The following is a 26,000-nucleotide window of genomic DNA, read 5'->3' on the forward strand; positions in this document are numbered from 1 at the left end:
AGTCGCGCCCCCGCCATCATGAAAACAAGAGAAGGAGAGCATGCTGGGAGAAAAAGGGAGGGGGGGGTCTCGGCTAGGGGACGGGTGGAGGCGCGGCCGCTGACAAAAATCAAAGAATAAGAGTTGGAAAATGAGGAGATGGCGAAGGAAGGACACGGGAGACATAAGCACGTATGGATGGATGATGGCAATGAGGCGGCATGACAGGGTGACGGCAAGAGAGGCGTGCTGAAAAATGCCCAAAGTCAAAGGAGACACAAGAAGCACAGGGGAAAAAAATATATAGATATACGATATGGACCTCAGGCTCATAAGAGCAAGCTGATAAGCCAAAAAAAAAAAAAAAAAACAGAACCAATGTCATTCTTGTGCCAAGAACTATGGCAAGGCCAAACAATCTGCAAACGAGAATTGCGCAATACAAAAACTGCCAGGCTCAGTCTTGCAGGGGCTGCCATTTGGTGTACATTCCTTAACAAAACATAAAAAAACTAACTAACTAACTAACTAACTAACTAACTAACTAACTAACTAACTAACTAACTAACTAACTAACTAACTAACTAACTAACCAACCAACCAACTAACTAACTAACTAACTAACTAACCAACCAACCAACCAACCAACCAACCAACTAACTAACCAACTAACCAACTAAACAACTAACCAAACAAACTAACTAACTAACTAACTAACTAACTAACTAACTAACTAACTAACTAACTAACTAACTAACTAACTAACTGCAGCCAGTCAGTGTCAATCCACCCAAGCAAGCCGGCAACTCCTTAACCAATCAACTAACAAACAACAATCCAAACACAAGCTGTTTCTTGAGGCTTCCTGTAATTAACTTTGCCCTTTTCTCAGTTCTCAGATTGTCTGCGAGCGTTAGTCCAGCGATCCCTTGCTGAACACTGACACTTTGTGTGCCGTCCTCACGCCGCACAAAGCCGGATTATCAAGCAGGCCAAACAAGACAAACAAGAGAACGACCCCCCCAACCTCAGCACCACCACTAAACCTCCTTACCATCCCATCCATCCCTTAAGGCACTAAATCCGGGGCGCCACAAATGCTGCACCCCACGAGAGAGGAATGTGAAGCGCACCAGCTGACTTCCAGCAATGAAATTTCTAGTCCACATTGTGGCCCGCCGCAACGTTCGGCCTGCTAGGAAGTCAGCGACCGCTCCCCAGAATTGTGAGAGAGAGTCCGGTCGCGGTCACTTTGAGCACCCAACGACCGTAATTGACCTCAGGGAAAAGCTGTTTGCGTGTTAGCATTTCAGCCATTCGCATTAGGAAAAGTATCAGATGGCAGGGCAAGATCTCAAGTCTTTATTGATCTGCCTGACCGCTGTTCTGTACTCAGATTGCTATCCTGCCATAAAGTGAGTTAGCCATGTTAGCATTTGTAGCAATTCCCATTGGGTTGCAAACACATTCGATGTTAGCATGCTAGACATCGACATTGTTCTAATTAGAACCTCCATTTTGTCGGGGGTCAAAGTAAAAACAGGTCCACGTCAGTCAAGTCCGCGGCTATGCTAACATAGCAGACTACAAAATATTGCTCAAACCAAAACTCCATTTAGGCCTCCATATCAGCCAGCAAGTTGTGGGCTATGTCATACATGTTGTTTTTCCTCCAAATCGTAGCTTTCCCGTCTGGTGGGGCATTCAAGGTACCGCTGCGTATCGTAAATTACAAGACTCGATGACAACAATAGCCTAATTGAGTCATATACCACCGCGTTCACGTCTACACAGAGTTAAGATAAAGCGAGTGAAATCTTTAATGCGCTGGCAAATGCTCAGGGCTGCCCTGCCAATAGGCCACTTAAAGAAATGAGCAGTCAATTACGCAAAGTCTGGCTTTTTTTTTTTTTTTACCCTTCTTTTAACGACAATCACCGAAGCGGCGACGGAAGCTTCCCGAAGGACTCTCGCTTTATCATGCATATAGTTATTTATTTATTTTCTTCCTGTCTTAATATAAATACGTATACGCATGAGCGGGGATGTTAAGTGTTTAGCTGCTAAAGTGCCCTACGTGTAATTTATCCGCCAATGGCGCGCATCCAAACGACTCAAATCTACATGACAGCGCTATGCTGTTAGCATCCATTAGCATCACGGCATTAAATCAGGGTGACTTGTTTCAAAAGAAACACGAGTTGAAAACAGTCGCTCGGTGACTTGATAACAAAATAGTGTCAAAATAGCCCAAGTATCAAGAATGAGAATTAGACGTTCCGTTGCTTGGTTTTTCACGACTTTGAAGCCTTGTTTCAAATACCTGCCGATTGTTTTAATCACTTAAACTTGGCAGAAGTGTGATCCCGGTACGGTCAATCAAGGCTTCTTGTCCTCGTTATTGCCCGGTTAGTGACCGCATGGGTCACCCAACCACCACTGGCGGCCATGACGGCGTAAGTGGAACAGAAAAACACCCTCAGTGGTCAATTAGTCCACGCCACGGCCGTGTCTGTTGACGCCGACAAACCGCCGACCGCTATTGTTCGGGCCGTCTCCACCGGCCATTGTTGCTCCCCCACCAAAGATGCCCCGACCTTCCCTTTGCAGTGACTCACCCCCTACTTGTCGTCTTTATCTTCTCCCGCCAGAACTACATTGATCTCCAGTGTTGTGATTCGGAGTGACAAACCACGTCTGAAAGGTTGCCTTCATTACCCATTACGAGGCGTGCAAATTCCTACACACACACACACTCACACTCACTCACACACTCACACACACGGTCTCGGGAGGGGGAAAAGCATTCAACAGGATGAGGGGGAAAAGATTCGATGCACTCGACTCAATCAAACTTTTGACTACTTTCTACACAAAGCTTTGCGTGTGTGTCTGTGTGCGTGTGTGAAAGAGTGTCTGAGGGGATCCCAAGAACACACACGCACACACACAAACACTTTGCAAAACACTGCATGTCCTTGCCAAAAGACAGCGAAAAGACAAAGAGGAGGCTTGTCTTCAAATAAAGAACGACCAGTCTCAGCAACAGCTACACAACGTGTGTGTGTGTCTGTTTGTGTGTTTGTGAGTGTAATACACTTCTTAATTTATTAACAACACAATGTAGCAGTTTACAACTCTACTCGGCACTCGGAGCAAAAAAAACCCAAAACAGATGGACTCAAAAGGTCACAAAAGTCCCAGATTAAAGTCGTTTGTTCACAAAAATGTGGTCATTAACATTTGGGAGAGCACCTATCAAGCATTAACGTAACATATCACACAGATTAAAAAACAATCCACCTTTTGTCAATGAGTGAGAAGCATACGTGAGATAGCTAGCGAATAAAACATACCATTTGTTCACAATCCATTAACTAGCTAAGCTAATGTAGCTTTTCAAATTAAATAAATGCACCACATTGGACTCTGAAGATCCAAATTATAGTTGTTTTGTTCACAATGAGTTGATCAATATACCAGCTGCTTTCTAGCTAGGTTGGCTAAAGTAGCTAGACCCACATCCTTTGAGTGGACAACCTCACAAACAGTCCTTTTGCTCACAAAATGTGTGTCAATATTTTGGATCACAAGTGTCAAGTTGCACTTTGCATATTTAAATGTGCTTGACTGGTCCCAAAATGACCAAATGGGAGTCATTTGTTCATAAACATTTGGTCAAATCTTGCAGCTAACCAGCTAGCTAATCTAACATCGAACGCACTAGACCCGTCGCAAGATGGCTGTTTTGTGGACGAAAATAGAGGCTACGAACTGAAATGAAGACAAATAGCTGCGGCGGATCGCCGAGCGCACACGCAACTTGTAAGCGGGGATGTAATGCATGTAAATGATGTTATGAATCTAAGTTAATTACCAAAGAAAAAACGGCGGCTAATCATCAATCATGGCGGCGTTTTATCCCACCGCGTGCTATCTAATGTATTCGCCGTCTGGGTGGAAATGTACTTCTTGTCTGTGGGCGGGGAGGGGGGGGGTGAAAAAAAGTCACTTAGAGCGTGATAAAAGAAGCAAAGAAGCCATTTTGTTCCAATAAAACGCCCCGAGATGCCTTGACCGATTACTGGCGTTCAGTCAAAGGCTCGAGACCGTGACACATTAGCTTCAAGCAAGGGTGAATAGTTTTGAAGAAGGAAAGGGGGAAAAAAGAAAGCAAAATGAAATGAATTACAGGCACCATTTGTGGTGCAGCTGTGGACAGGAATGTCTCTCAAGGAAGTGAAGTCTTGCGCTGCCTTCAGGTGTGATGGGAAATGTGAACTTTTCCTCAAACGACAACAACGCAGCGTTGCTTCCAAATGTCCGGAAATCAAAGCATTCTGCTAGAACTTGACCTACCACTTAACGGACAGGCTGTCAAAGCTCCCTTTACGCTACATCCTAGCTCGGCCATCTTTATCTGGCTGCCGTCTTCATCTCACTACCTCTTCTTCCTCCTCCTCCTCCTCGTCTGCAGTGGCTGAATTCCCTCAGGTGGGCCAACGGGAGACTATTACAACTCCCCGACAGATTCACTCGCCTCCAATTTCTCTCCATCCTCTTCTCGTCCCTCTTCCGTCAACCTCCTCCCTTCCCTCGCGCTCGGCCTCCGTTGCCTTCCGTTGGTTAGCGTGTGTACGCACGCGCGGCTTTTCCAATCCTGACCATCAATCGCGACCCCCCCCCTCCCTCTCTTTTTTTTTCTCCAGTCAATATAATTGGCATCACAGGAGCACTCCCTGCAGAGTGTATGCTAAAACAGCTCGAGGAGGAGGAAGATGCCGATAAAAGACAAGAACAAAAGAAGGGAGTGGACGCCAGGTGGGCAACAAGAGAAGATGACTTGGAATCTGAAGGTAGACGACAACAAGAGGAGCCTTTTTTAATTAAGCGTCGCAGATTTGTGTGTCATGTACATACGTGCTTCCAATTTGGTAGCATCAGATCACATCTCAAGGAAGGAAATGGGGGCTTAGAAGCAAAATGGCCGACTTTCGGTGCCTTTTCACACTTGCCTACCAAATTTCGTGGAGGCTTCGTGGACTGAATTTCAAACCATTCATGAACAGAGATATTACTACAGTTGTACAGTACAATATTTTGGGGTATGACGGTTTTTTTGTGGTTTTACACATGAAACACTTCAGGGGCAGAATTGATGAACGGAGATATTACTGTGGTTCTGTTTTACGGGAAGTCGTCAAAAAATGGCAGACTTTCAATGTCTTTTCAGGTTTGAGATTCTTTTTTTGTGGCTGTACTCGCGTTACAGTTGCCAAGCGACTTTCATGCTGTTAAGTGAAATTGCCTTCAGGGAGGGAAGTTTGCAATAAGGCATGAGTTGAGTTATTGCTGGAGACCTGATTTGATAGTGACTCATGAAAACACCGCTTCTTACCAAAATAGTTTTGCACACCTCGGGCCAAAAACAAAAATTCTTTACAATTTCACATTGCCCATTTGTCTGGTACACATGGTGGTAGCAATCTGTTTCAAGTGATTGTCTTGAAACGTGACCATCAAATAGCCGATTGAAAGGACGAGCGCCCAAGCAGGTAGCAGGTGAGCGAGCGCTAGCCAACCTGCCAGCTCAGCTCAAAGACGTGGCAAAACGACGCCATTGAAGCTTCCTGTATCACATGACTTGTGTGGAACGGCTGTCACTAATGATCTAATTAATATCCCGCTGCCGCTTTGCTGTCACTGAACCTCGCGTACATGTCAACATCAAAGACCGTTTCGCCTCTTCGATAGTTTGCGTAAAACCGTAGAATAATTCCCAATTAGTCGTCGGTTGACTTGACATATCCGAGAACATCAAATGCAAGATCAAGTGTTCGATGGGTTAACTTATGCATTCCCAAACATCAAAGACGTTTTGGAAGCTTCAGTGACTTTAACATAAGCGTAAAGAAAAAAGACACTCGGGAGTTACCAAGAAAGCTAACGTGTATTTTTGTATACACGAAAGACAACTGAGAGTATTGAATGACAGTCATTTGGAGAATGAATGGAGCGAAAAAGCTTTGAAAACATCCAAGACGCCGTTTCCCCAACATCAAAGACAATGAGGCTCTTCAGCTTTCCTGTGGAATGTTACTTTTGCCGGTCCTTAGCATCAGCGGCTAACTGACTGTTACTGTATCACATGACGTGCCGCTAGCGGCCGTGGCTAATGAGCTAATTAATCTCCCGCCGCCGCCGCCGCCTTTCCCAACGTGACACATAAACAAAGCAGCGGCCGCTTTACAATGGTCCTCACTGGCTTTGTTGATGGCTCGCCCATGGTAAATAAAACTGGACTGCAATTTATTAGAAAGAACCGTGGCAAAATGCACCTTGTTGGACCAAGGCAAACGCATTGAGCACATACAGTGTCCGTATCAATTTTCAGTGGCAATTTATTCGCTACTATTTCACCAAAATAGGGGAAAACCAGAAGCCCAGCTCAAAACCCTACTTTAAAAGGCTAATCGTTTTTTTTTTTAACTCACTGATCGGTGATTGGCTTCAAAATCCTATATTGAAACCCACTATTTAGAGCATCTCCGCAACTATGCAACAATGTTACTTTATACAATAACAAACGCCCCCCCCCAAACATTCCAACTCGCTAACCATGCTAAAAAAAAAAAAAAAAACCTAGTAAATCTCAGCGCTAATAGCGTCATTTGTTTCAGGTAATTACTTGTCCAAATGCCGCTGTTTACATTTTCTTAAGAATCCTGCCAAAGTGCCAGAAGCGACGCGCCTTTTTCCAACTCAATGCGGCTCTCCCTCAAATTAGAAACGTGTGACATAACGAAAGGGAACAACGGTGAGGAAGGAACATGAAGCCCAATTTTGTTGACGAGAGCGGAGGCCCATGAATAAAACACGTCTCGCCGCAATGTTTGGCACATTTTTAAAACTTTAGCTCGGACCTGACGACACTGAGAAGATGCTGATTGAAGATGCCTCCAATTAACCGGACGTCCATATTTTTGTGAACGACTCTCAATTAACAAAGCCAAAAAACAAAGCGAATAAGTCAACGTCAAAGACTGTTTAGTCTTGAACAAACCTAACGTCCGTGTTTTTTGTAAATCAAATCAATGTTGTTTTTTAGAGCGTTAAAAAGACCTAACGTTGACATTCACACAAATCATCGGTAAAGTCAACATGTTTGGGAAACATCTAAAAAGATTTCAGCCACGCGAACATCAAAGGTAGTTTAGCATATTTGTTATTTTTCAACGAGCCCTCCAAGTGTTTTGGAGAAAACATCAAAGACGGTTGAGCATGTCATGACCTATTGCACATTTTCCGCATTTTGTCAAACACCAAAGGCGATTTGACTCTTCAGCAGCCGCCGCGTGCATGTAAGACCGAAGGAATCGTGCCGTTAGCGTCCTGTGTCACATTTGTGGCGCCGTTCCTTGCCACTTCGAGCGTTACGTGTCTATTTTGTGCACTCGAATGACTCATTGAGTTTGCTTGCCCATTAAAGAGCTAATTGTTAAGTATTTATGAATAATAAATGGGGCATTTATTTAGCCCGTGTGGCCAGCGAACGGCCCTTCCAACACAAGATTACTGTTATGAATATTTCATATTATGTTTCGAGGCTAAATGTGCGACATGAGAATGAGGCTCTAAACAACAAACGCAAAGTTAACTTGAAGCCCTAACCCAGGCACTGACACTGACTTAAAAGCTTCATTGTAAAACCTAAGCCTAGTTTGAAAGCCTCATTTGAAAGCCTAACCCAAGCTGTGAATATTTACTCGTGTTCCATAACCAAGTCTATTCCAAAACCAAACGGTGCGTCAAGGAGATGAGCGGTTGACAGGAAAATGGCCGCCGTCACTTTCGACATCACGTCCTCCCCTCGGCCACCCCGTCCTGTCAGCCATCTTTTGTACAATACACAGCCGTCACTCCAGTGCATCCTGGCACCACCAGCTAATCTGCCAGTGCCACAGAGAATGACGAGATTTACAGTGTCAAGGAATAACCACGCGCAGATTTTCTCATGAGTCGCAGTCAACGACACGACGACAATGTCAAGGAGAGCCCACAGGATAAGGTGAGGGAGGGGGGCGGGTTTGAACCTGACCTTTGACCTGACACTTTGTGAATTAGCCTCCTAAGATTAAAGGTCAAAGCCAATTGCAAGTCCTCACACAAGTATGACTGTTTGGGTATACATCAAAGAGAGTTGGAAGTCTTGAGTGCAGCAAACATCGTAGACAATTTTCAATCATGGTCATTTTCATTTTTCACATTTTCTTAACTCACGACTGTGCGTTTTGATTCAAATCCAAAACAACTGTCGATATGACACGGGCGGGCGGGCGTCAAGGACGGCGAACGGCTAAAGTCAGGCAGCGAGCGTCTTTGTTGCGACTTTGAAGCAGGTCAGTCTTGGGCTTTGACCCGACGCTAATTGAATGAGCCTCTTAAGCGCCTTAATGCCACGTCCTCAAGCGCCGGCGTACTCCACGTTCAGCACGGAAATGAATACGCGAGGTCAAGGAGGACGTGTCGTCCTCCGCTTGCCTTTGTCATTTGTCAGGACAAATAAAGCTTTGTGTCATCTATCAGGTCTTTGGGCTTTCAATAAACCACAACATTGGCTTAAAAAAACATTCATCCTTGCTCCAAAGCCTCCTTTCAAGCCATAATTCTCGTTTGAAATCCGACGAAAGACGCTAACCCTATCTTGAAAACCAAATTTTAAGCCCCAGACGTTCACTGGAAATAATTTACCAGTCCGTCGGCACTTTAGGCAGCCGCCTCAAAGATCCTTGCTAGTCTTAAGCACTCTTGATATTTTGGGGTGACCGTGTGAGCTAATCAATCAATAAAATAAACTAAATTGGACAGACGGCCGCTGGAAAGGCTCATTGATTTCCCAGGTGATAAACGCGGGTGCGCTTGATTTGATATTGAATGTTGGGAACGTAGCGCGTCAATCATTTCAAAGCCCACCTCATTGTTTTTGGAGGAAATGTTAATGCATTATCGTTCCAGCGGAGGGCGCCCTCGCTGGCACAAACACGATTGTCCTTTCCGAAACAAGCCCAAAAGATAAACACGTGCAAAATGCCTTTTAGACAACAACATCACACCGGACCGGACCACTTCAAACCCTAACCCAATCTTGAAAACTAACCCCATATCCCTTTTAAACCGAACTTGAAACCATAACATGAAATACTAGCCGAGTCTTGAACGCCCACCCTAAGGATATGAAACATGATCCCTGGTTTGAAACAGTCATTGAAAGCCAAATTTGAAACGCTAACCTCAGCTTTGAAAGGCTAACCCAGTCTCCAAACCCTACTTTGTTATCCTTACGGGCCGAGGCTGTCGAACGAGGTCGGAATAAAAACAAGCGCCGCAAAACGTGGCTGATCCTTTTCGACAAGCGCGGATCAAACCCGAGAGCTTCCGGAGCCGACAACACCAAACGTCCCGGTTCTTTTTAGCGCCCGTGAAGACATCACGACGGAGCTGATACACAAACCGCACAACTCTTTAAATATTCATCAGAGTGGAGGCGGGGTAAACTGTGACTCTGGGCCTCCATCAGGAAGAGTTTTAGCCTGGAGGAAGTTGAAGTGCGTCACTGTCGTCACGTGTTCTACGCGAGGCGCTCATCAAACATACAGCAGCCGCGTTGGCGGCGCCGCTAATAGTCGCCGCGCCTCAAAAAGGCGGCTGAGCTCGGTAGTGCCTTCGCATATGCGCTTTTACACAAAGGCCATCCAATTATCACCTGCTATGTATCGACAAATCATTGTCATGATCGTCGTCATCATTATCATCACCATCGGAGGAGCCGAGTGGCGCCTTGAGTTATCAACTGGATCTTCTGCCTACCAATTTATATATCAAACCATCTTTCTCTAATGAAATAAATGCAAATAGCATTCATCCATCCAAAATAATCTCGTCTTTAATGACCGTTTTTTTTTTTGTCAAACTTTAAAGACAATTGAGCATTCCAATTAAATAGTAGTACCATCCTACATGCAGATTCAGTTTCAGAAAAACCTGACTTGACACAAATTGGAGGCTGCGATGCTATTGTGGTGAGGCGACAGCCACTGGAGCGAAGCGCTTTATAACGCTTCGCACTCGGAGAAGAAGATGGGGGGGAGAAAAAAAAGGCAATCAGGAACAAAACAATGGCACTGCTGCTGCAGCCGTTGGCATTCGCCGCCATTGTCGGTTAGGAGAAAAAAAAAAAGTCTTAATGACACTCAAGTACGCGCTGGGCTGAGCAACAAAACAAGAGAATGGAAGATAATAAACTGGGGAAAAAACAAGTGGGAAACGAAGAGGAAAAGGTTGGTAACCGGGGACTACCAAAGGGGGGTGGGGGCGAATGTGTGTTTGTACCCCCTGAGAGAAAAAGATCTTAATGAGACTCAAGTATGGGCTGAAAAACAAAGATCGGAAGCAAGAGAAGAACAAAATGGAAGGACAGCAAAAAAAGGCGCCAAGGAGTAGGAAATATTGGGGGAAATGTACGAATGACAAACTGAGGGATGGCTGAGCCCATAAAAAGGGCTTTCTTTAAAATGCTTATTTTTTTTCCCCTCGTATAAAAAAGTCCTGCACTATTGGTGACTACACAAGAATTGAATACTCACACTGATATCATCTTTAAAAAAAAAAATTAAAAAAACATTACTCTGACATAACAATGACATAAATGCACTTGAGCTGGACAATAATCATTTTCAACATTTTTAGAAACAGTGAAATGAGTGTTTTGATGAAGTTGGAAGGCAATTTCCAGTCCTCATAGCTGTTATCACCCAAATGGAAGGCCGCAATGTGCCCCAGTAAATGTACTGAGGACGCATCACAAGCGTACGGATGGCTGACATTCAACCACAGCCAAACCAAGACTTCAAGCAAGCCCTTCCCCCATTAGGCCTTCCCTCGCCCCTTTACGGTTTACGGCCGTTCCATTTTCACGCAAGAAGCCAGGCATCATCATTCTCGTCGCCTTTCAAGAAGGCCTCATAAAAGACGACCTTTTCCACTTGAAAAGTACATGGCTATCGCGTCTAATGATCCTCCCGCCTCCCATAATGCAACAGCCCCTCCCCGCCTCTGCTTCACACAGGGCACGTGCACAAGCTTCAACCAATTATAGCGGCGGCGTAAATGATGGCCGACACTAAATGCCAGCTAGTGTATTAATGCAAAGGGCATTTGAATAATACGCCGCAGCGTTTAATGGCAGCGCGGCATGTGGGACGCCGAGATTGGGAAGCACCCAAGCGATGACGGCTGGCCGGCTGTAAATTTGCGCTACAGAACACTGCTTTTGATGCCTGACCAAAAAAAAACAGAGACCAACTGTGGATGGTTTGGTAAAAACAAAGACTTCTTTCATTAAGCTGAAGTTCAAAAGGTGAAAAAAAAAGTTTTGTTGAATATGCATGCATGTGTTTTGGAAAAATTTCAAAGGCAACTTAGTCTTTGGTGAATCTAACGTACGTGGCAAATCCAGATTTTGGCCAAATTGGACGTTTTGCATCTTCAATAAAAACAAATTTATTGAAGCCAATTGAGATTCCACAATTGGGTCAAGTAGGTTAGGGCACAGACACTTTCAGGTAATTTTGTCGAAGTAGACATTGTGGCAAACACGAAACAGTTTAGCGTCAAGTCAAATTTGCAACTGCTCCACTTGTAATATGGTTAGCGCCTGCTTTGAGCACCAGATTGCGCTCTATAAACGATGATGTCATAACGCTAAATGTCACTGTTGTTTTTGCTGTTATTGCCTCTTTGCCACTCCGGCTCATTATCAAGCAACCTTCTTCCCGACGATTATTTCCTCATTTTTGTCAGCGGCTGCAATAGCTCCAAGTCAATAAGCACAATTGAGTTCTCGCGTTGGCTGCCAATGTAAACGAGCGTCCCCGTTGGCCGATGGGCACAAATGACTCCTCTAGGTTAACCTTGAGAGTTTGTTTTTCTTTCTTAAAGAGGGATGACTCATTTTCGCCAGTGACAGCTGCAGCTCGGGACAAAAAAAAAAAAAAGGCATCTGGCGCTTAATCGTTAGGAATAAGGCCGTGCCATCGATCAGCAGTCAGTCAACGGCCGGGAATCAAGCGCGCACGTACGCACCTCGGGTGAATTCTGCATGCTCCGTAATCATCATCATCGATATGGGTGAGTATACATTAAGACACATGATGTAGCTTTTAAAAGCAGATTGTTTTCCCAAGCATCAAAGCCAATTGAAGAACATAAATGCTGTTTCATAATTTGGAGAATTGAATCAACCAAAAGTAGTTCATTCAATTCAATTTAGCGGGATGTGAACAATCAATGACAATTTGGGCTTCAACAAACCGGATGAAGGCATTTTCCTCACCATAAACGTCCATTTGGATAATTGGTGATTTCATCGACATCAAAGACTTCAAAGAATGTAAGACGTGACCATTTTGTGTTTATAAATACAATTGACTATTTCATAAATACATACAAGTTCTACAAGTATTTGCAAAGCCGATGCACATGTTTATGACTATTAAAGACAATTTAGCATCCTCGTGCGATTTGAAAAACAAAGACGGAACATCCAGCGTTAAGGCGACAAAAAGTCAAGACACGACGCCGAGCGAGCGTCTTGACCGCGTCCGTCTCGGCCATCGCCTCGCCGCGCAGACAAAAGGCGGCAAACAGCCGTCTCTAATCCGCCGGCTGAATGAACAGCAAAACAAAAGGGAGGAGGAAGGCAGACACGGCAGCTTGGACACACGGCGCGTAAGCTGATTAGCGGGAAGACACGGGCGGTAATGGAGGCGTGCGTGCGTGCGTGCGTGTGCGCGAGCGGGAACAACGCGGTAGGGGTGAGATGGCGGAGGAAGAAAAGAAGCTAGCGAGAGCTAATGATGGCGAGCACAAAGCGCAGAGGCGGCAAAAACAACAGCATCGGGGAGCGGGTAAAAAAAAATCGGAACAAAAGAAGCGCCTCGCAAGTAGGACAAAAAAAAACACAGAAGGAACGCAGGAGCACGCAGGAGGAAATTGAACACCCGTGCAGCCGGCCGGTCTTCAACAAGCATTTTTGCGAATATCAATGACGATCAACAGCAACTAAAGTCTGAAACATCAAACGTGCCGGAGACTAGGACCAGTCTAAAAGTTTCTGGAAACATCAAAGACCATTTATAAGGCCGCAATTTAGTCTTCAAGCTTTTTTAGGATTAGCAATGATGATTTTGTCAGTCTTTACAAAGCTACGTACACGTTTTTCGTTTGCGACGCACGGGACAATTCTGATTAGCGCCGCGCCCGAGTATCCAGCCAAGTGCGGCTAAATGTGCGGCTAATTGAGATTTACTTGGAAACGAATACGCTCCTGCCTCTAAGCTGCTTTCACTTGGCCTCGCATGAGATGTTACCAAACACACACACGCACGATGGACTCAGAAACACACTCAGCCATTTGGTCCTCTTTAACATGGCTAAGCGCACCATCAAATTGCTTCGAACTGAGTCATAAATGTAATTTGTTTATTTGTGACTTTTCGGCGATGCCAAAAGCATTTTGGCCAGAGGCTGAGCCGCCCTGTTGTTTACGCCTCTCTACTGTCCCATCGTTCTGTACCCATATATAATATATATATATAAACATCCGTTACACAAGGGCATTTTTAGCCACTTTTGCCAAATAAAAGCCACCCTTTGAAAACTGGTACAATTGGCAGAGCGCTGACATAGTCAGGTCGGTTGTCTAATCTTCCCGCAACAGTCCCGTTTCATTTCCATGTGAGTGTACCTCCTCCTAGGTGGATTAGAGCTGCTTTATCTGGCAGTAAAGAGGAACTTAGCAAAGGAAAAGGCCAACAAGACTTTGACGCCAGCAGAATATGACTGAAGGCGCCGTGAGCGATTGCGTTCCGCCTTAAAAGGTTCCCTTGCGAGCGGGTAATCGGCGACCGAGTTCCACCTAAAGGTCCGCGGGCGCCCCGTGGGCGCATCGCGGGCCCTCACCCCCGTATCAGGAAACAATATTTTGAGACTTTTTTTTGACATGGAAGAAGCAGATTGTTGACACAGACTCTCCGGGCTTGTTTTTTCAGGCACAGGTACATACGAAACGATCCGGTCATATTGAATAATTGACTCGCAGTCAAACCACTCGTGAAAAGCTGTTGCGCAAACCAGCACGCTGCCTGACAGTTCCGTCATGTTCGAATCTGGATTTTGAAATAGACCGCACAGAGCAGACTCTGACCTAATCGGGCACTGAGGATTGCGTCCCATCTGAAAAGAACGGACTGTAAATTCAATGCCAAGGCATAGATGTCCTCCAAAGGGACGCCTGGATGAATTACAACGGCTTTATCTGGCTGTAAAGAGACACTTAGCCGAGGAGCCTCTCCCAAGGAAGCGGGCGAAGTGATGGCATCATCAACAAAGACAACCTCGGCGCTCTCATACTCTGGCCCCGGACCCTTGGCGCTCGGACGCAATCGATAGCAAAGCGGCACACGCTGCCCGACAAAGACGCGTCTGTCTCTAAATCCTGAGTCGCTCCGACTGGGAGGGAATGCGTCAACGACCTGACGGCAATCAATTAAAAAACGTCCGTCTGAGAATTTCCGGCGGATAACGAGAGGCAGGGGTGAAGTCAGGTGAGGGAAATCGTCTAAACCGTCCTGTAGGGGGGGGGGGGGGCAGATGGACAGAAGGACAAAAGGATGGACAGACTGATGGACGGGTGAATGGCAGATAAATAGACAGACAGATGGATGAAATGAGAGGCAAACAGACGGGCACGAATCTAAGGTGCCGTGTAGCCGGATGGCTCGATGGATGGTCGGACAGACGAACGGGCAGATGTGAGCGGACGGACGCATGGAAGGCAGATGGCAGAATTTTCGCCGACCTTGAGAGTCGCTTGCAGACTGATGGATGCCTTTCTTAAGAGGCCCGTTGAGTGCGCAGCCACAAAATCCCCCCAAGCGCCGTTGCCGTTCAAAGTAACATTAAGCTGAAGTAAGTCACGAAAGAGAGACGATGGATGTTGTCTATTCCTCCGCTTTGGGGCAGCAGGGGGCGCTACAATCAATAGCGAAATTGGCAAGGTCCAAGCGCCTCGCAGCTGTTGCTACACTTAGTCAAGCAAAATGATCTGCGAATAGAAGAGGAAAATTGGACTTGGCCAGCATTATCCCGCAAATGTCACCTCTTCCTTTTCAGCGGTAGGTTGCTTTAACAACTGGCAGAATCAAACCCGCACCCTCTAAACTGTGAGGCGGACGTGCTCACCACTGCGCGCCACTGTACTACGTTGAAAGTAGTTTCTTCCTAAAACACAAAGCGCTGAGATTCAGCAGCTGCGCAAAGGCTGACTTTGGCAAATTTTTCCTGAAAGGGACAAGCGAACAAATCTGTACCGTTACGCCCCTGATAAGTCAATTGAGGCAAAGCCAGTGTGAAATCGTCTAATTGCTTTCGACACAAAGGGGCGTGGGTGTCAAGTTTGATCTGCTAAATTTCCCGCTATCTCCCTCGCGCACGAGCCTATGTCCGAAGAAGACAAATCCACGGATCAACTTCACGTTCAATATTACCACCTCATACGCACAAAACGGCGAGCTGGGAAACTGACGGACGGCGATGTGTAAGGGGTTCAAACGGAGTCATGATAATGAGCCCCATCGGGCAGCAATGGGCCGAGTAGAATCCAAGTATAGTTCTTCCCGACGGCCGAACGATTCCACGAGTCCCATCTATTCCATGTCGGTGCTTATTACGCCGTTTGTGCGGCAGCCAATGTGTCAGCTCCCGAGCTTCCTCGAAGGGGAGGCACTAATTGCGCCACGAATTCCGCAGCTGGGTGTGCAGCCGTACCGAGGGAAAAGGAGCTCTTGGAAGGCCACGCGGATTAGGCGCGCCGTTGGCCGGCTGTGCCCCGATTCCGCTGCGGTGACCCAATTACCGAGGTGCCACCGCGAGGTTCAGAAGAGTCCGCAGGCAAAGCCAGCCATCTGGATAGCGAGCGGACAGGTGGATGGACGGACGGACGGACGGAGTAGGTGGACGAACAGACTGATGCAGCTGAATGGGCAAAGGATGGATGAATAGGTGGAGGAACAGATGGACAGACAGGTGGATGGAGGAATGGACTGATGGGCAGATGGACAGATGAGTGGATGGATGTAAAGATGGGCAGGCGGACAGGATGGACAGATGAGTGGTGGAATGCATAAACGGCTGGGGAGATGGATGGTCGGCCGGATGGATAGAGGTGCATACGGTTGGAACAGACGGCTGTCTGGACAACAGATAGGAGGATGGACGAGTGAATGAATGGATGAATGGATAGCGGATGGGTGGACCGACGGACAGTCAGGTTGTCGAGACGATGGATCCACGGATGGATGATTGGGGGTCTGGATAAATGTGTCAAGGGACAGACTCCAATGGATAGCTGCACGAGGTCCGGAAAGTCGGATGTTGCTTAGCATTTATTTATCAATTTGAGGCCCACGATGAAGATTAAGGGTCGCTTGGCAGGAAGATTTAGCGTCTCGGGTTCACCTCCCCGCGACAGGGCCGCCTCTGTCTCGGTGGCTGGATGCCCATTTCCTGTTTGTTTACCACTGAATCCCCCCAAAGCCTGCCAAGAAAACGGCAGCAGAGCTAATGGCGGTGCATTAGCCGTAGCGCCCAAAAGCAAAAAGAGGCGGCTCGGAAGCCGGGCCCTGCGCCTGTTAACAAGGCCGGCTGATAAGCGCTGACTCATTAACTAGCTGAGATGCGCCTCAGCGAGGGAATGGCACGCCAAAACCACGGTGACAGCCTGAGATAGGTTTACATTTGGATGTGCCGACTCAGGCTCAGGCTATTTGCTGGATTGTGTCTTGGCTAGCTTGCCAGGGGTAGGCATCTGGCAGAAAAGCAATTAGTACTCCCGTTCGCAGCGGCCCTTAATAAATGCGGCGGCTGATTGATTAAAAACCCCACAAAGATTGTTGGGGTTTTTTTTCCACCGCAGCCGGTAAAAGCGAGTTTCACACTCAAGTTCTGCTTTTATCTCTGCAGATCTTCACCAACAAAACACGCATATTAAAAATAGCTTCACATATGACACGCGGCTATTAATAAGAGAGGCCCAAGCGTAAATGACGAGAGCAAGAGCAGGTCAAAGCGGCTGGTGGCGCTAGAGCACCAAGGACGGAAAGATGGGAATGGATGGATACAGATGGATGGAAGCTTGGATGGATGTAAAGACTGATGACAGATGGATGATCTCTCATCTCAAAACAGAAAGATGGATGGGTGGATGGAAAATGGATGGATTGTGTCCTCTGATGTCTCGTGTGTTCATCCATTGATTTTGCTGAGCTCTGCATTCTCTATCTGTTATACATAAGATTGAATAATTTATGCTAAATAGATCTTTGTGCCTCAGGACCCTTTTAGCAAGGAGACTCCATTATGATTATGACCCCCTCCCGCCAGCCACCACGCCCTCCCCCTCTCTGAGTGACTGATTCAGCAGCACCATGGCTAACAACCAACAACAAGCTCAGCCACGGCTTTTTACCATTCGTCACCCCGTGAAAGTAACGAGCGAGCGGCTCCATATTGACATTTTGCTCCCTTGGATCCAAAAGCGATTGGGGATCCTGACGAGACTACCTCCTATAAGCTGTTAAGATCCCACAAAAGCCCAACAATTTATGTTTCCGCTAATGAGATTCTACAGATTTAGAAGAATACAAAAGGCGGATTTCACCTTACAACATGCTTTTAGTAACTCACGCTGGCGTCTCTACACTCTGTTTTGTAACCTGAACCGTAAGTGAAGGAAGGGCAAACGGCTTGGAATCTTACCCCTAAGCCTAAAGCGACACCAAAACCTTAATCCTTAACTCAAGCGATTACGTAATGGTCGTCGTTATAGCAGAGGGCGCCGTGACAGTGCCATCAAATGTTGCTCTGTGAGGCGATATGAATAAAGTTCTCGTCGCTGTCCAGGAATGATCAAATTTGCCGACAAAGATGCAGCATAACTGCGTCGCTGCCCTCGTTGCTTGGCTAGCCATACCGGAATGAATCTTTCAGGGCGAGCTGTGATCGGATTAGATGAAGATAGCGAGGCGCCGCTAACCGCTATGCAAGCAACTAGCGCCGGCTGGCTGCCCATCTCTGGCCAGCAACAACAAGAGCTGAAAGTGCTCCGTAGATTGACTGCTTGGAAGATGAGATGCCAAAAATGTGATTAGCAATGAGTCCATTTCGAACACTTGACGCGGATGCTGTCGATTCATCGGCGAGCCCCGCTACGTACGACACGCAACTTGAAAATTCTAGCCTCAGTCTGCCAACCGGAGCAGCTGAGTAACATTCCTCCTTCAATTGCAATGTTTCTGGAGCCAAAGAGGTCATTTTGGCGCTCTAACCATTGCATGACCTCTCGCTATCCGCCATGTTTCTCCTTCGGTTGGCTCGTCTGTCGAAATGTTGGCGTGCGTCCCGCGTGCCTCGCGCAAAGCTTCCGGGAAAAAGCCAGCGGCGTCTCGTTTGCCAAGTCGCTGGCGAGCGGGACCGTGGCGGACGATTCATTGTGACTATTTATTGCGGCGCTACGACAAATTCCCGTACTTAAGGTGATGAAGAAAAGAAGCCAGTTTAACTCTGATGAATGTCTGCCTGCGGTGTGAACGGGGGCGGATGTTCTCATTTCCCGGTAGACGCGTCATCCTATTTGATCTAGTGTAAGTAATATTAGCGTGTCTCCGATGAGATGGTACATTTACCGACAAAAAGTGACTTAAGTACAAAGTCAGACAAATATGAGCGCCGTGACGGCAAGGCAAACACGAGGTATCAGTGAGGGCAGCCGTACCAAGGAGAAAAAAAACGCCCCATGAAAGAGTAAGGGGCTCAGGGTCATGGGTTAGTTTCAAGTTTATGGTTGGGTTAAGGTTTTTCCAAAAGAGCCTGAATCGAAAAACGGTTTTCCAACATTCCAACGGACACCTTACACTCCCACGTGTGCTTTTGCTGAAATTGATATGACCGTGTCCTGATGCTGGAAATGACTTTGCATCATGACTCAGCTGGGCAGACCAGATCACACAAAACAGAGCCCAAGCCCGACCTCAGCGAGGATAGGTCACAGCGCTCGGCGGGCACACTCACGTCCGTCCAAGATGGTGGACAACAAAGTAAAGGAGAGCGCACGGTGTCCATCCTTTGCTCAGTGTTCCCACGCTGCTAGCGCATGCAAAATGGATTTTGAATTCATCAAGTGGAGGAGCCAGCTGTTGCGGTGGAAGTGTGGGCGCACAAGTAACGTCCATGCAAATGTGGAAAGTCCACTCTCAAGTCCAAGTTGGCTCCACTGCTGGATGGATATCCTAAGCCACGCCCATCCCTGCGCTGTTTGGAGTGCACGCTATTATTACTGTACACACACACAGAGCAAGAAAGCAGGTAGCAGCAGCCAAGGGGAGACTGTGGCACATGAGCACGTCTTGTTTTTTTCACAGCGTATCCTCAAATTTGACAGCTATGAATCAGCAGTGACAAACGCTTCCAACACAACAAGCCGAGAGAAGAAGTGAATGGAGTGTCAACTTTCGCTCTTCTCTCTGTCATCCATCCCATCCCGCCTCTGACGCGTCAACTTGCACACAACACAGCAAATCGGGAACATTTGCTCCTGACTTACTTTCCCCTCCGTTCTGTCTGAAAGGCACAAGCAGCTGCACTTTTGCTGACGCTCCCGTGTGAAAGGAGCTAAATTGTCATCTGTGTCTACAAGCACAATTGCTCAATCAAAGGTGGAGCACGACAGCATGTTTGATAAAGCGCCGCAGTGTGTATTGGGTGTTTTTCTTCCCGTGGCCAACGAAGCGCATACGGGACCTCCGCCGGCACACGTTGACTATTAAACGGGATCCGACACCCCGGGCTTTCTTCTTTGGCACGCTCTACCGCTCCGCCAGGTTGGGTGACAACGGGCCCAGCGCTTTGCTTGTTTTTTGCGTAAAATTTGGAGACGTGAGCTGTGAACGCGCAAAATATGTTCGTTCCCCTTCAGCTTTCCCAAATAAACAACACTAAGACTTGCGCGACCGGTTCCACCGCAAAAGTGATCCACTTTAGGGCTCTGTCACAAAGAGAAGGCACCGAAAGCCTGAAGCTGAATGATTTTTCATGTTACTTTTGTTTTCCTTGTTTCATAAAAGTATATTTTAACTGACGAAATCTCTGTCAACCGAACAAACAATCCATATGGCGCTCGAGTTCATGTAGCCGTGGTACATGTTTGGATCAGCAAGTGCAGATTATGCATGCCGAACTGACCCGTAAACCCGATTTCTACTTTGCCAGGGCACAGTAAGTGCAGATCAGGTTTTGATGATAAGATGAAGAGACACGAGAGGTTGTGGGCACCGCATCAAACGTCAACAATGATCCCGAAGTGAACGAGACAACCTCGTGGTGGAAACGAGGCCAAAGTTCTCTGTGTGTGTTTCCATGGACACGCAAGTGGGCTCAAGTGGGGGTGTCCCATGTGGTTAGTTCCACTTCAGCGCTTCCCTTGTTTTAATACGGGAAAGCCGCAAAAAGCCTCAACAGATAACAGGCAAAACAAGAGATAAAGCAGGATGCGGAGGGAAGAGCCCCCGCCCCAGGGAGGGGGGGGGGGGGGGGGGGGGGGGGGGGAGTTCAGGGTGTACTCACCAAAGACGACGTTGCTGCAAACCGCTGAGAGTAGCGTCATTACGCTGACAATCCATAACAGAGTTGATGGGAAAGCCATGCTTGGTGGCGCCGATATCCTGCTTGTTGAATCCCAATTGGCGGGGCGTGGGGAGTTCCAAGGAGGAGACGAGGGGCGGGGTCCTGATGGAGGTTACCTGCAGGAAAACATCAGGGTGGTTATTGGTTTGTTATTGCTCTACGCCGTCTCCCGCCATGAAGAAACGACCTCGGCCGCGCATCGATCGGCTCGTGTGTCATAACACGCCGCCGAGGGAGGAAGGGAGGGAGAGCTGAAGGGGGAGCCAGGAATGAAGACGGTAATGAGCGGGAAAGGAATGACGGGGGAGGGCTGGGGGTGGGGGGGATGAGACTGAATGAGACCAAACATCGTTGGCCCAAAAGCGCAATTAGTTGACTGCCTCAAAAAGAGAACGGCGTTCGAAATAAAACGGCGACGCAAGATTTATGGCTGGAGACGAGGCCAGGCCACTGGCTACGCTAACTTTAGCATGCGTGTTTAATGTGACTTGCACCACCTCTGAAATGAAAAAGGCCCAGGAACGAGAAGAACCTGCAGTGGACCGCCAAGCGGCGGAAAGGCCTCCGAGTAGCGAGCCGTGCGTGCGGTGGAAAAAGTGCAGAGTCAAAGTGCCAATGGCCAAACACGCGGTGAAAGATGGCTGAGGAGCGAGCCAAGCAGCGGGAAAGTGTCGATTGCGACAAATATTGAGCGCTGGATTGGAAAGTCATCAGTTCCAAGCTGTGCTGTGGAAAATTGAAAGTTTTAAAGATGCTTATAGATTTGAGTATTTTAGCTCACGAGCAGCTAATAAGCTAATAGCTGCTAGTAGCATTTGAAGGTGAAAAACAATACAAGGGTTGGCTGAGTGATTTCAGAGAACTTAACAACAAAAGTCAACGTTCACACTGCAGCTCTGATGCATGCCACACACTGGACAAAGATAAAAAGTGGAATTGACCTGCAGTGTGAACATAGCTTCAGGCTAACCAGCAGAGAAGCCCCCAGGCTACTTCCTGGTAGGCCACGAAGCAACCACTTCCAAATATGGTCAAGCCTCCACCTGAGCGTTAAACACAACGCCGAGAAAACTAAGTGTGCAGAAAGGCCATTCAGGCATTTGGGAGGTTGACTAGCGCTCTGTCGCGCAGCGCTATCTAGCATCCATTACACAGCTGCAAAAGTGGAGAAGCATCAATAATGCCTTGCAAATCGCGCTGCGTCCCGTGTCAGTAGCCGTGCATCCATCTTCTACGCCTCTTGGCATTCGGCTGGCAGCGGCGCCGGAGCCTTGCCCAACTAACTTTGAGAGGCGGGTGGGGTGGGGTGGGTCACACCCCAGCCAGCTAAAATGTCTATCGAGCGACGGAAAACAAAAACATCAATTGCAAAGCACGTGGCAAAAATGGTTAGTTGCCTCTACCCAGCGTTGCTCGCTCGTTGTGCATCAACTCAACGGAGCAGATGTGAATAAAAAGCATCAATGAGTGACGGCGGTTATGCCGCGGCGGGAAAGGCGGCGTTGGTGTTTACAAGCGCTGCAAAGTGAAGCTGGAGAACTCTTGCTTTTAAGGGGAATTAACAAAGCGGCGCTCAGGTGCACCTGCTGTCTCACACAATATAACACGCTGTACACGCGCACGTCTGAAAATAGCCGCGCGCGCACGTCAGAGCGCCTGCGGGACGGGCGGACAGTTAGGGCGGGGATAGCGGGAAGAGGGGGTGGTGGGAGGAATGGTATTCGATTATTGCAACACATTATTGCAACACACTTTTTTTTTTAATCACGTCATAACAATGGCCGACCACAACAACGCACGATGATAAAGACGAAGGCACTTTTTTTAGACTGTGAAGAGCCTTTTGCAAACTCCAAATCAAACAACAACCCACAAAACAAAACCAAAGGATTAAGATGATGAGCTCACATAACAGATCAGCGCGCACGCGGAAGGAGAGCGTGCTTCACTGTGCACGGGCGAGCGCGCACGCACCAATTCACGCACATTCCTGCAGACGCATGACAGTTGTCTCCACTACGCGCTCACGAATAAGAAGAAAAATTGGAAGAACGCAACCAAGTGTGCACACGCACCGTTACGGTCCACCTCCCAGCGTCTCCACTTCGCTCTGCTGTTGGCGTTTTTCCCTGGTGCGTGATGCGCTCTCCCTTTTTTTGCGCCTTCTTCTCCTACTCCACTCTTTTTGCTGCGCTCTCGATTTTTACCTCCTCCTCGTTGTATGTTGTTTTTGCGAGCCCGTTTTCACGCGCTTCTCCGCACACGGATGCCGCTCACTGCAGCAAAACACAGTCTGGGCTGGATCAATCGAGAGGGAGGGAGGGACGAGCGAGAGGGAGGGAGGGAGAGAGAGAGGGAGCGAGAGAGAGAGGGAGGGAGGGAGGGGATTTTAATAGCATTTGGCCCACAATGACAGAACAGAGCAGGAAGGGGCCCAAGCCAAAGCAAGAAAAAGGAAGGAGGGCTGTGTGTGTGTGTGTGTCTGTGTGTGCGTGAGAGAGTGCGAGAGAATAAAACGAATAGAGTCGAGGTAGACAAAAAAAAGCAGCAATAGTAGTCTGCAGCGATGGCTGGAGGAGAAAAACATAAGAGGTGTGACAGTTAATTGGTTGATCGACAACTCATTTTAAAAAAAAAACTTAAAATGTATAACAACATAGATAAGAATTAAAATTAAAGATAGGTCATAAAACAATATTTGGACTTTGGCAGAAATCATCCAATTAAATTCTCCGAATTGCTCGGGTTTTTGTCATTTCTGAATAAAATTGTGGTTGTCGCCACAACCACTCAATTTGTTTACTGAATATGTCCATATGTGAGCATGTGTGTGTGTGTGTGTGTGTGTTGTGTGGTGCGTTTGCATGCACTTATTGCTGAATTTGCATGTTGGCCGTCCCATTTGGGAATGAGGATGGAGCGTGGGCGGCTGGAGTGCGAGCTGCCTTGTTCAACTAGCCAGAGAGGATTAAGGATTAGTTTTAGTGGCGGATTAAGTGTGCATGCGTGTGTGCGAATGCGTGTGTGTGCGCGCGTGTGTGTGTGTGTGGCATGACGGGGTTAAACATGGATAACAAAAGCCTCAAGCACTAAACAAAAAAAATAGATCTTCAACCACGCAGTTGTTTGACTCATACCCAACTATCATGATATTAAAAATATGTGTCATATTTGGTCCACTCCCAAAAATGTCAACAAATTAAAAATATTTCTTTTTAGAAAATATTGCCCAAATACAATTGCAAATATTTTCAAAAAAGTAAATATTTTACACATCAGGTAAAAAAAATAAAATATGGAAGATTCAATGTATGATATATAAATTTGAAGATTAGAACTGTAATTTCAATTTTAATTTTGGGGACTTAAAAACAGAGCTATTGTTATTACAATTATTGTGCAACGATACATGGATTTTCACGATCATCATGTTCCACTGCACGATAGTAAATAAAGGGTCAAATATGATGAATAATAAATAACAACAACATACGATTTAATATCACGACCTGTAAAAGTGGCATTATTGAGGCGTCAATGTTAACTAGCAAGAGAGCCTTTAAGTTGAAACGGGGATTGGGAAGGCGAGCTGTGTCATTGAGTTGGCACATTGACTGCATTGCAAACACACAACACACACACACACACACACACACACACACACACACACAAAGCTTGCTTTTTATAAGATGTGAATTTGCATATTAAAACGAGCATAACCTTTGCTGAGAGAAATCATTATTCAGCGCCAATTTTGAAACGACAAGCAGGCACCTCATTCAAAAGCTCCCATCCTCTAAAGCTATAAATAGAACGCCAGACGGCCTTTGTCACATTTGCAAAAATGCCACAATCACACTCATCTCTGCCGGGACTCGAACCCGGAGCCTCTGGATTAGAAGTCCAGCGCGCTATTCCATTGCGCCACAGAGACTCTGGCAGAACAAGCTGCAAAAACGGAGGGTTTATACTCCACCCACTCGGCAGCCCCCCCTCCCCTTTTCCTCCTCCTCCTCCCGCATCTCTCAGCATCAGGACCGCAAGCTGTAGTCAGGGCGACGCCACCGGCAACCAACAGGGGGTGCTGAAGAGGCGCATTCAATAAGTGCAACTGAATCAAATAGAAACAAGCTCAAATATGGTTTAAAATAAAAATGACAAAGTATTTAAAAAAAAAAAAAATTCACTGGGAACACACAGAAAAGAACACCCCAAAACGGAAAATGAATAAGAAATAGTCAACATTTGCATTACATTCGCAATTAAATTTATCTTAAAAAAACAAATTCACAATTAAATTTATCTTAAAAAAACAAATACAAATTAAATAAGTAAATTTGAAAATAAAAATAATGTAATAACTGTGTAATATTAACATTTTATTTCATTATAATTAACACTAGTATACTAAAAATACATGTAAAAAATACAAGCATTGTAAAATAAAAATGCTATCGATTTTCTATAGCATTAATTACAAATTGATTGTACTTTTGTTGTTCTTTTGAATTAAAACATTTTTGTGGCCAGTCCTGCCTCACTAAATGTACTGACTCATTGGAAAAAAAATAATTAAGTTTTGTATGTGAGTAGCATTGCTGTACAGTTGCGTTTAAGCAGATCACACAAAAAGAAACAAATACAATTCCATGCTTTTGTCACAAACTTGAGTTTAGCAGCATCGTGTTGCAGGGGAATACAACGAAACCACACACGCACACAAAAAAAAGAAAGAAAATCAATCTGAAATCTCGTTTGCCTTGTGTTTCGTGTCCCTGCAAGGCAAGATTAAAACACAAGCAAGCACCGGGCCAAAACTCAACAGTGCGCCTTCATCACGTTGGCTTGGCAACAATCAAGGCAGCAGTTAAGGAGGACCGCTTGCAGCGGGCTCAAGTAACACAATCAAAAACAACACGTGGTAATTGTGCAGTCACTGTGTAGTCATTGCGTATTAATTGTGTATTCTGTGTCAATTTTTTTTTTCAAGCTCCCAAGTCCAAAACGTGAGCCGACAGGCAAGCTGCTAACGCACAGATAAAGCAATTTGGCGAAAGCTAACTGGCTCCACAGCTGTCCGCGCGCTGCGGGTATGCGTTTCTTGACACATCTAAACTGACACGAGATTGGAAAGCGGAGCCGGCGGAAAACAAATAACACTCCCGGGATAACTAGCTCATCTGCGGTTGAGGGGGGGGGGAAGATAGAAGAAAAAAAAAAAAGAA

The 26,000-nt window shown here is 46.5% G+C and overlaps 1 protein-coding gene and 1 non-coding gene across 2 annotated transcripts in view; both read right to left on the reverse strand.

Annotated features, from left to right (window-relative positions):
* Positions 1-26,000, reverse strand: part of sdhc (succinate dehydrogenase complex, subunit C, integral membrane protein) — a 33,378-nt gene that overhangs the window by 1,823 nt on the left and 5,555 nt on the right. Inside the window, exon 6 of the mRNA XM_049747936.2 lies at positions 20,716-20,891. Coding sequence (XP_049603893.1) covers positions 20,716-20,891 — 176 coding nt within the window. The remainder of the gene's footprint in view (positions 1-20,715; positions 20,892-26,000) is intronic.
* On the reverse strand, positions 24,636-24,709 carry trnar-ucu (transfer RNA arginine (anticodon UCU)). Its single transcript has one exon. It is a non-coding gene; the product is annotated as a tRNA-Arg (tRNA).

Source organism: Syngnathus scovelli, chromosome 17 (assembly GCF_024217435.2).
Source record: "Syngnathus scovelli strain Florida chromosome 17, RoL_Ssco_1.2, whole genome shotgun sequence".
Classification (NCBI taxonomy): Eukaryota; Metazoa; Chordata; class Actinopteri; order Syngnathiformes; family Syngnathidae; genus Syngnathus; species Syngnathus scovelli.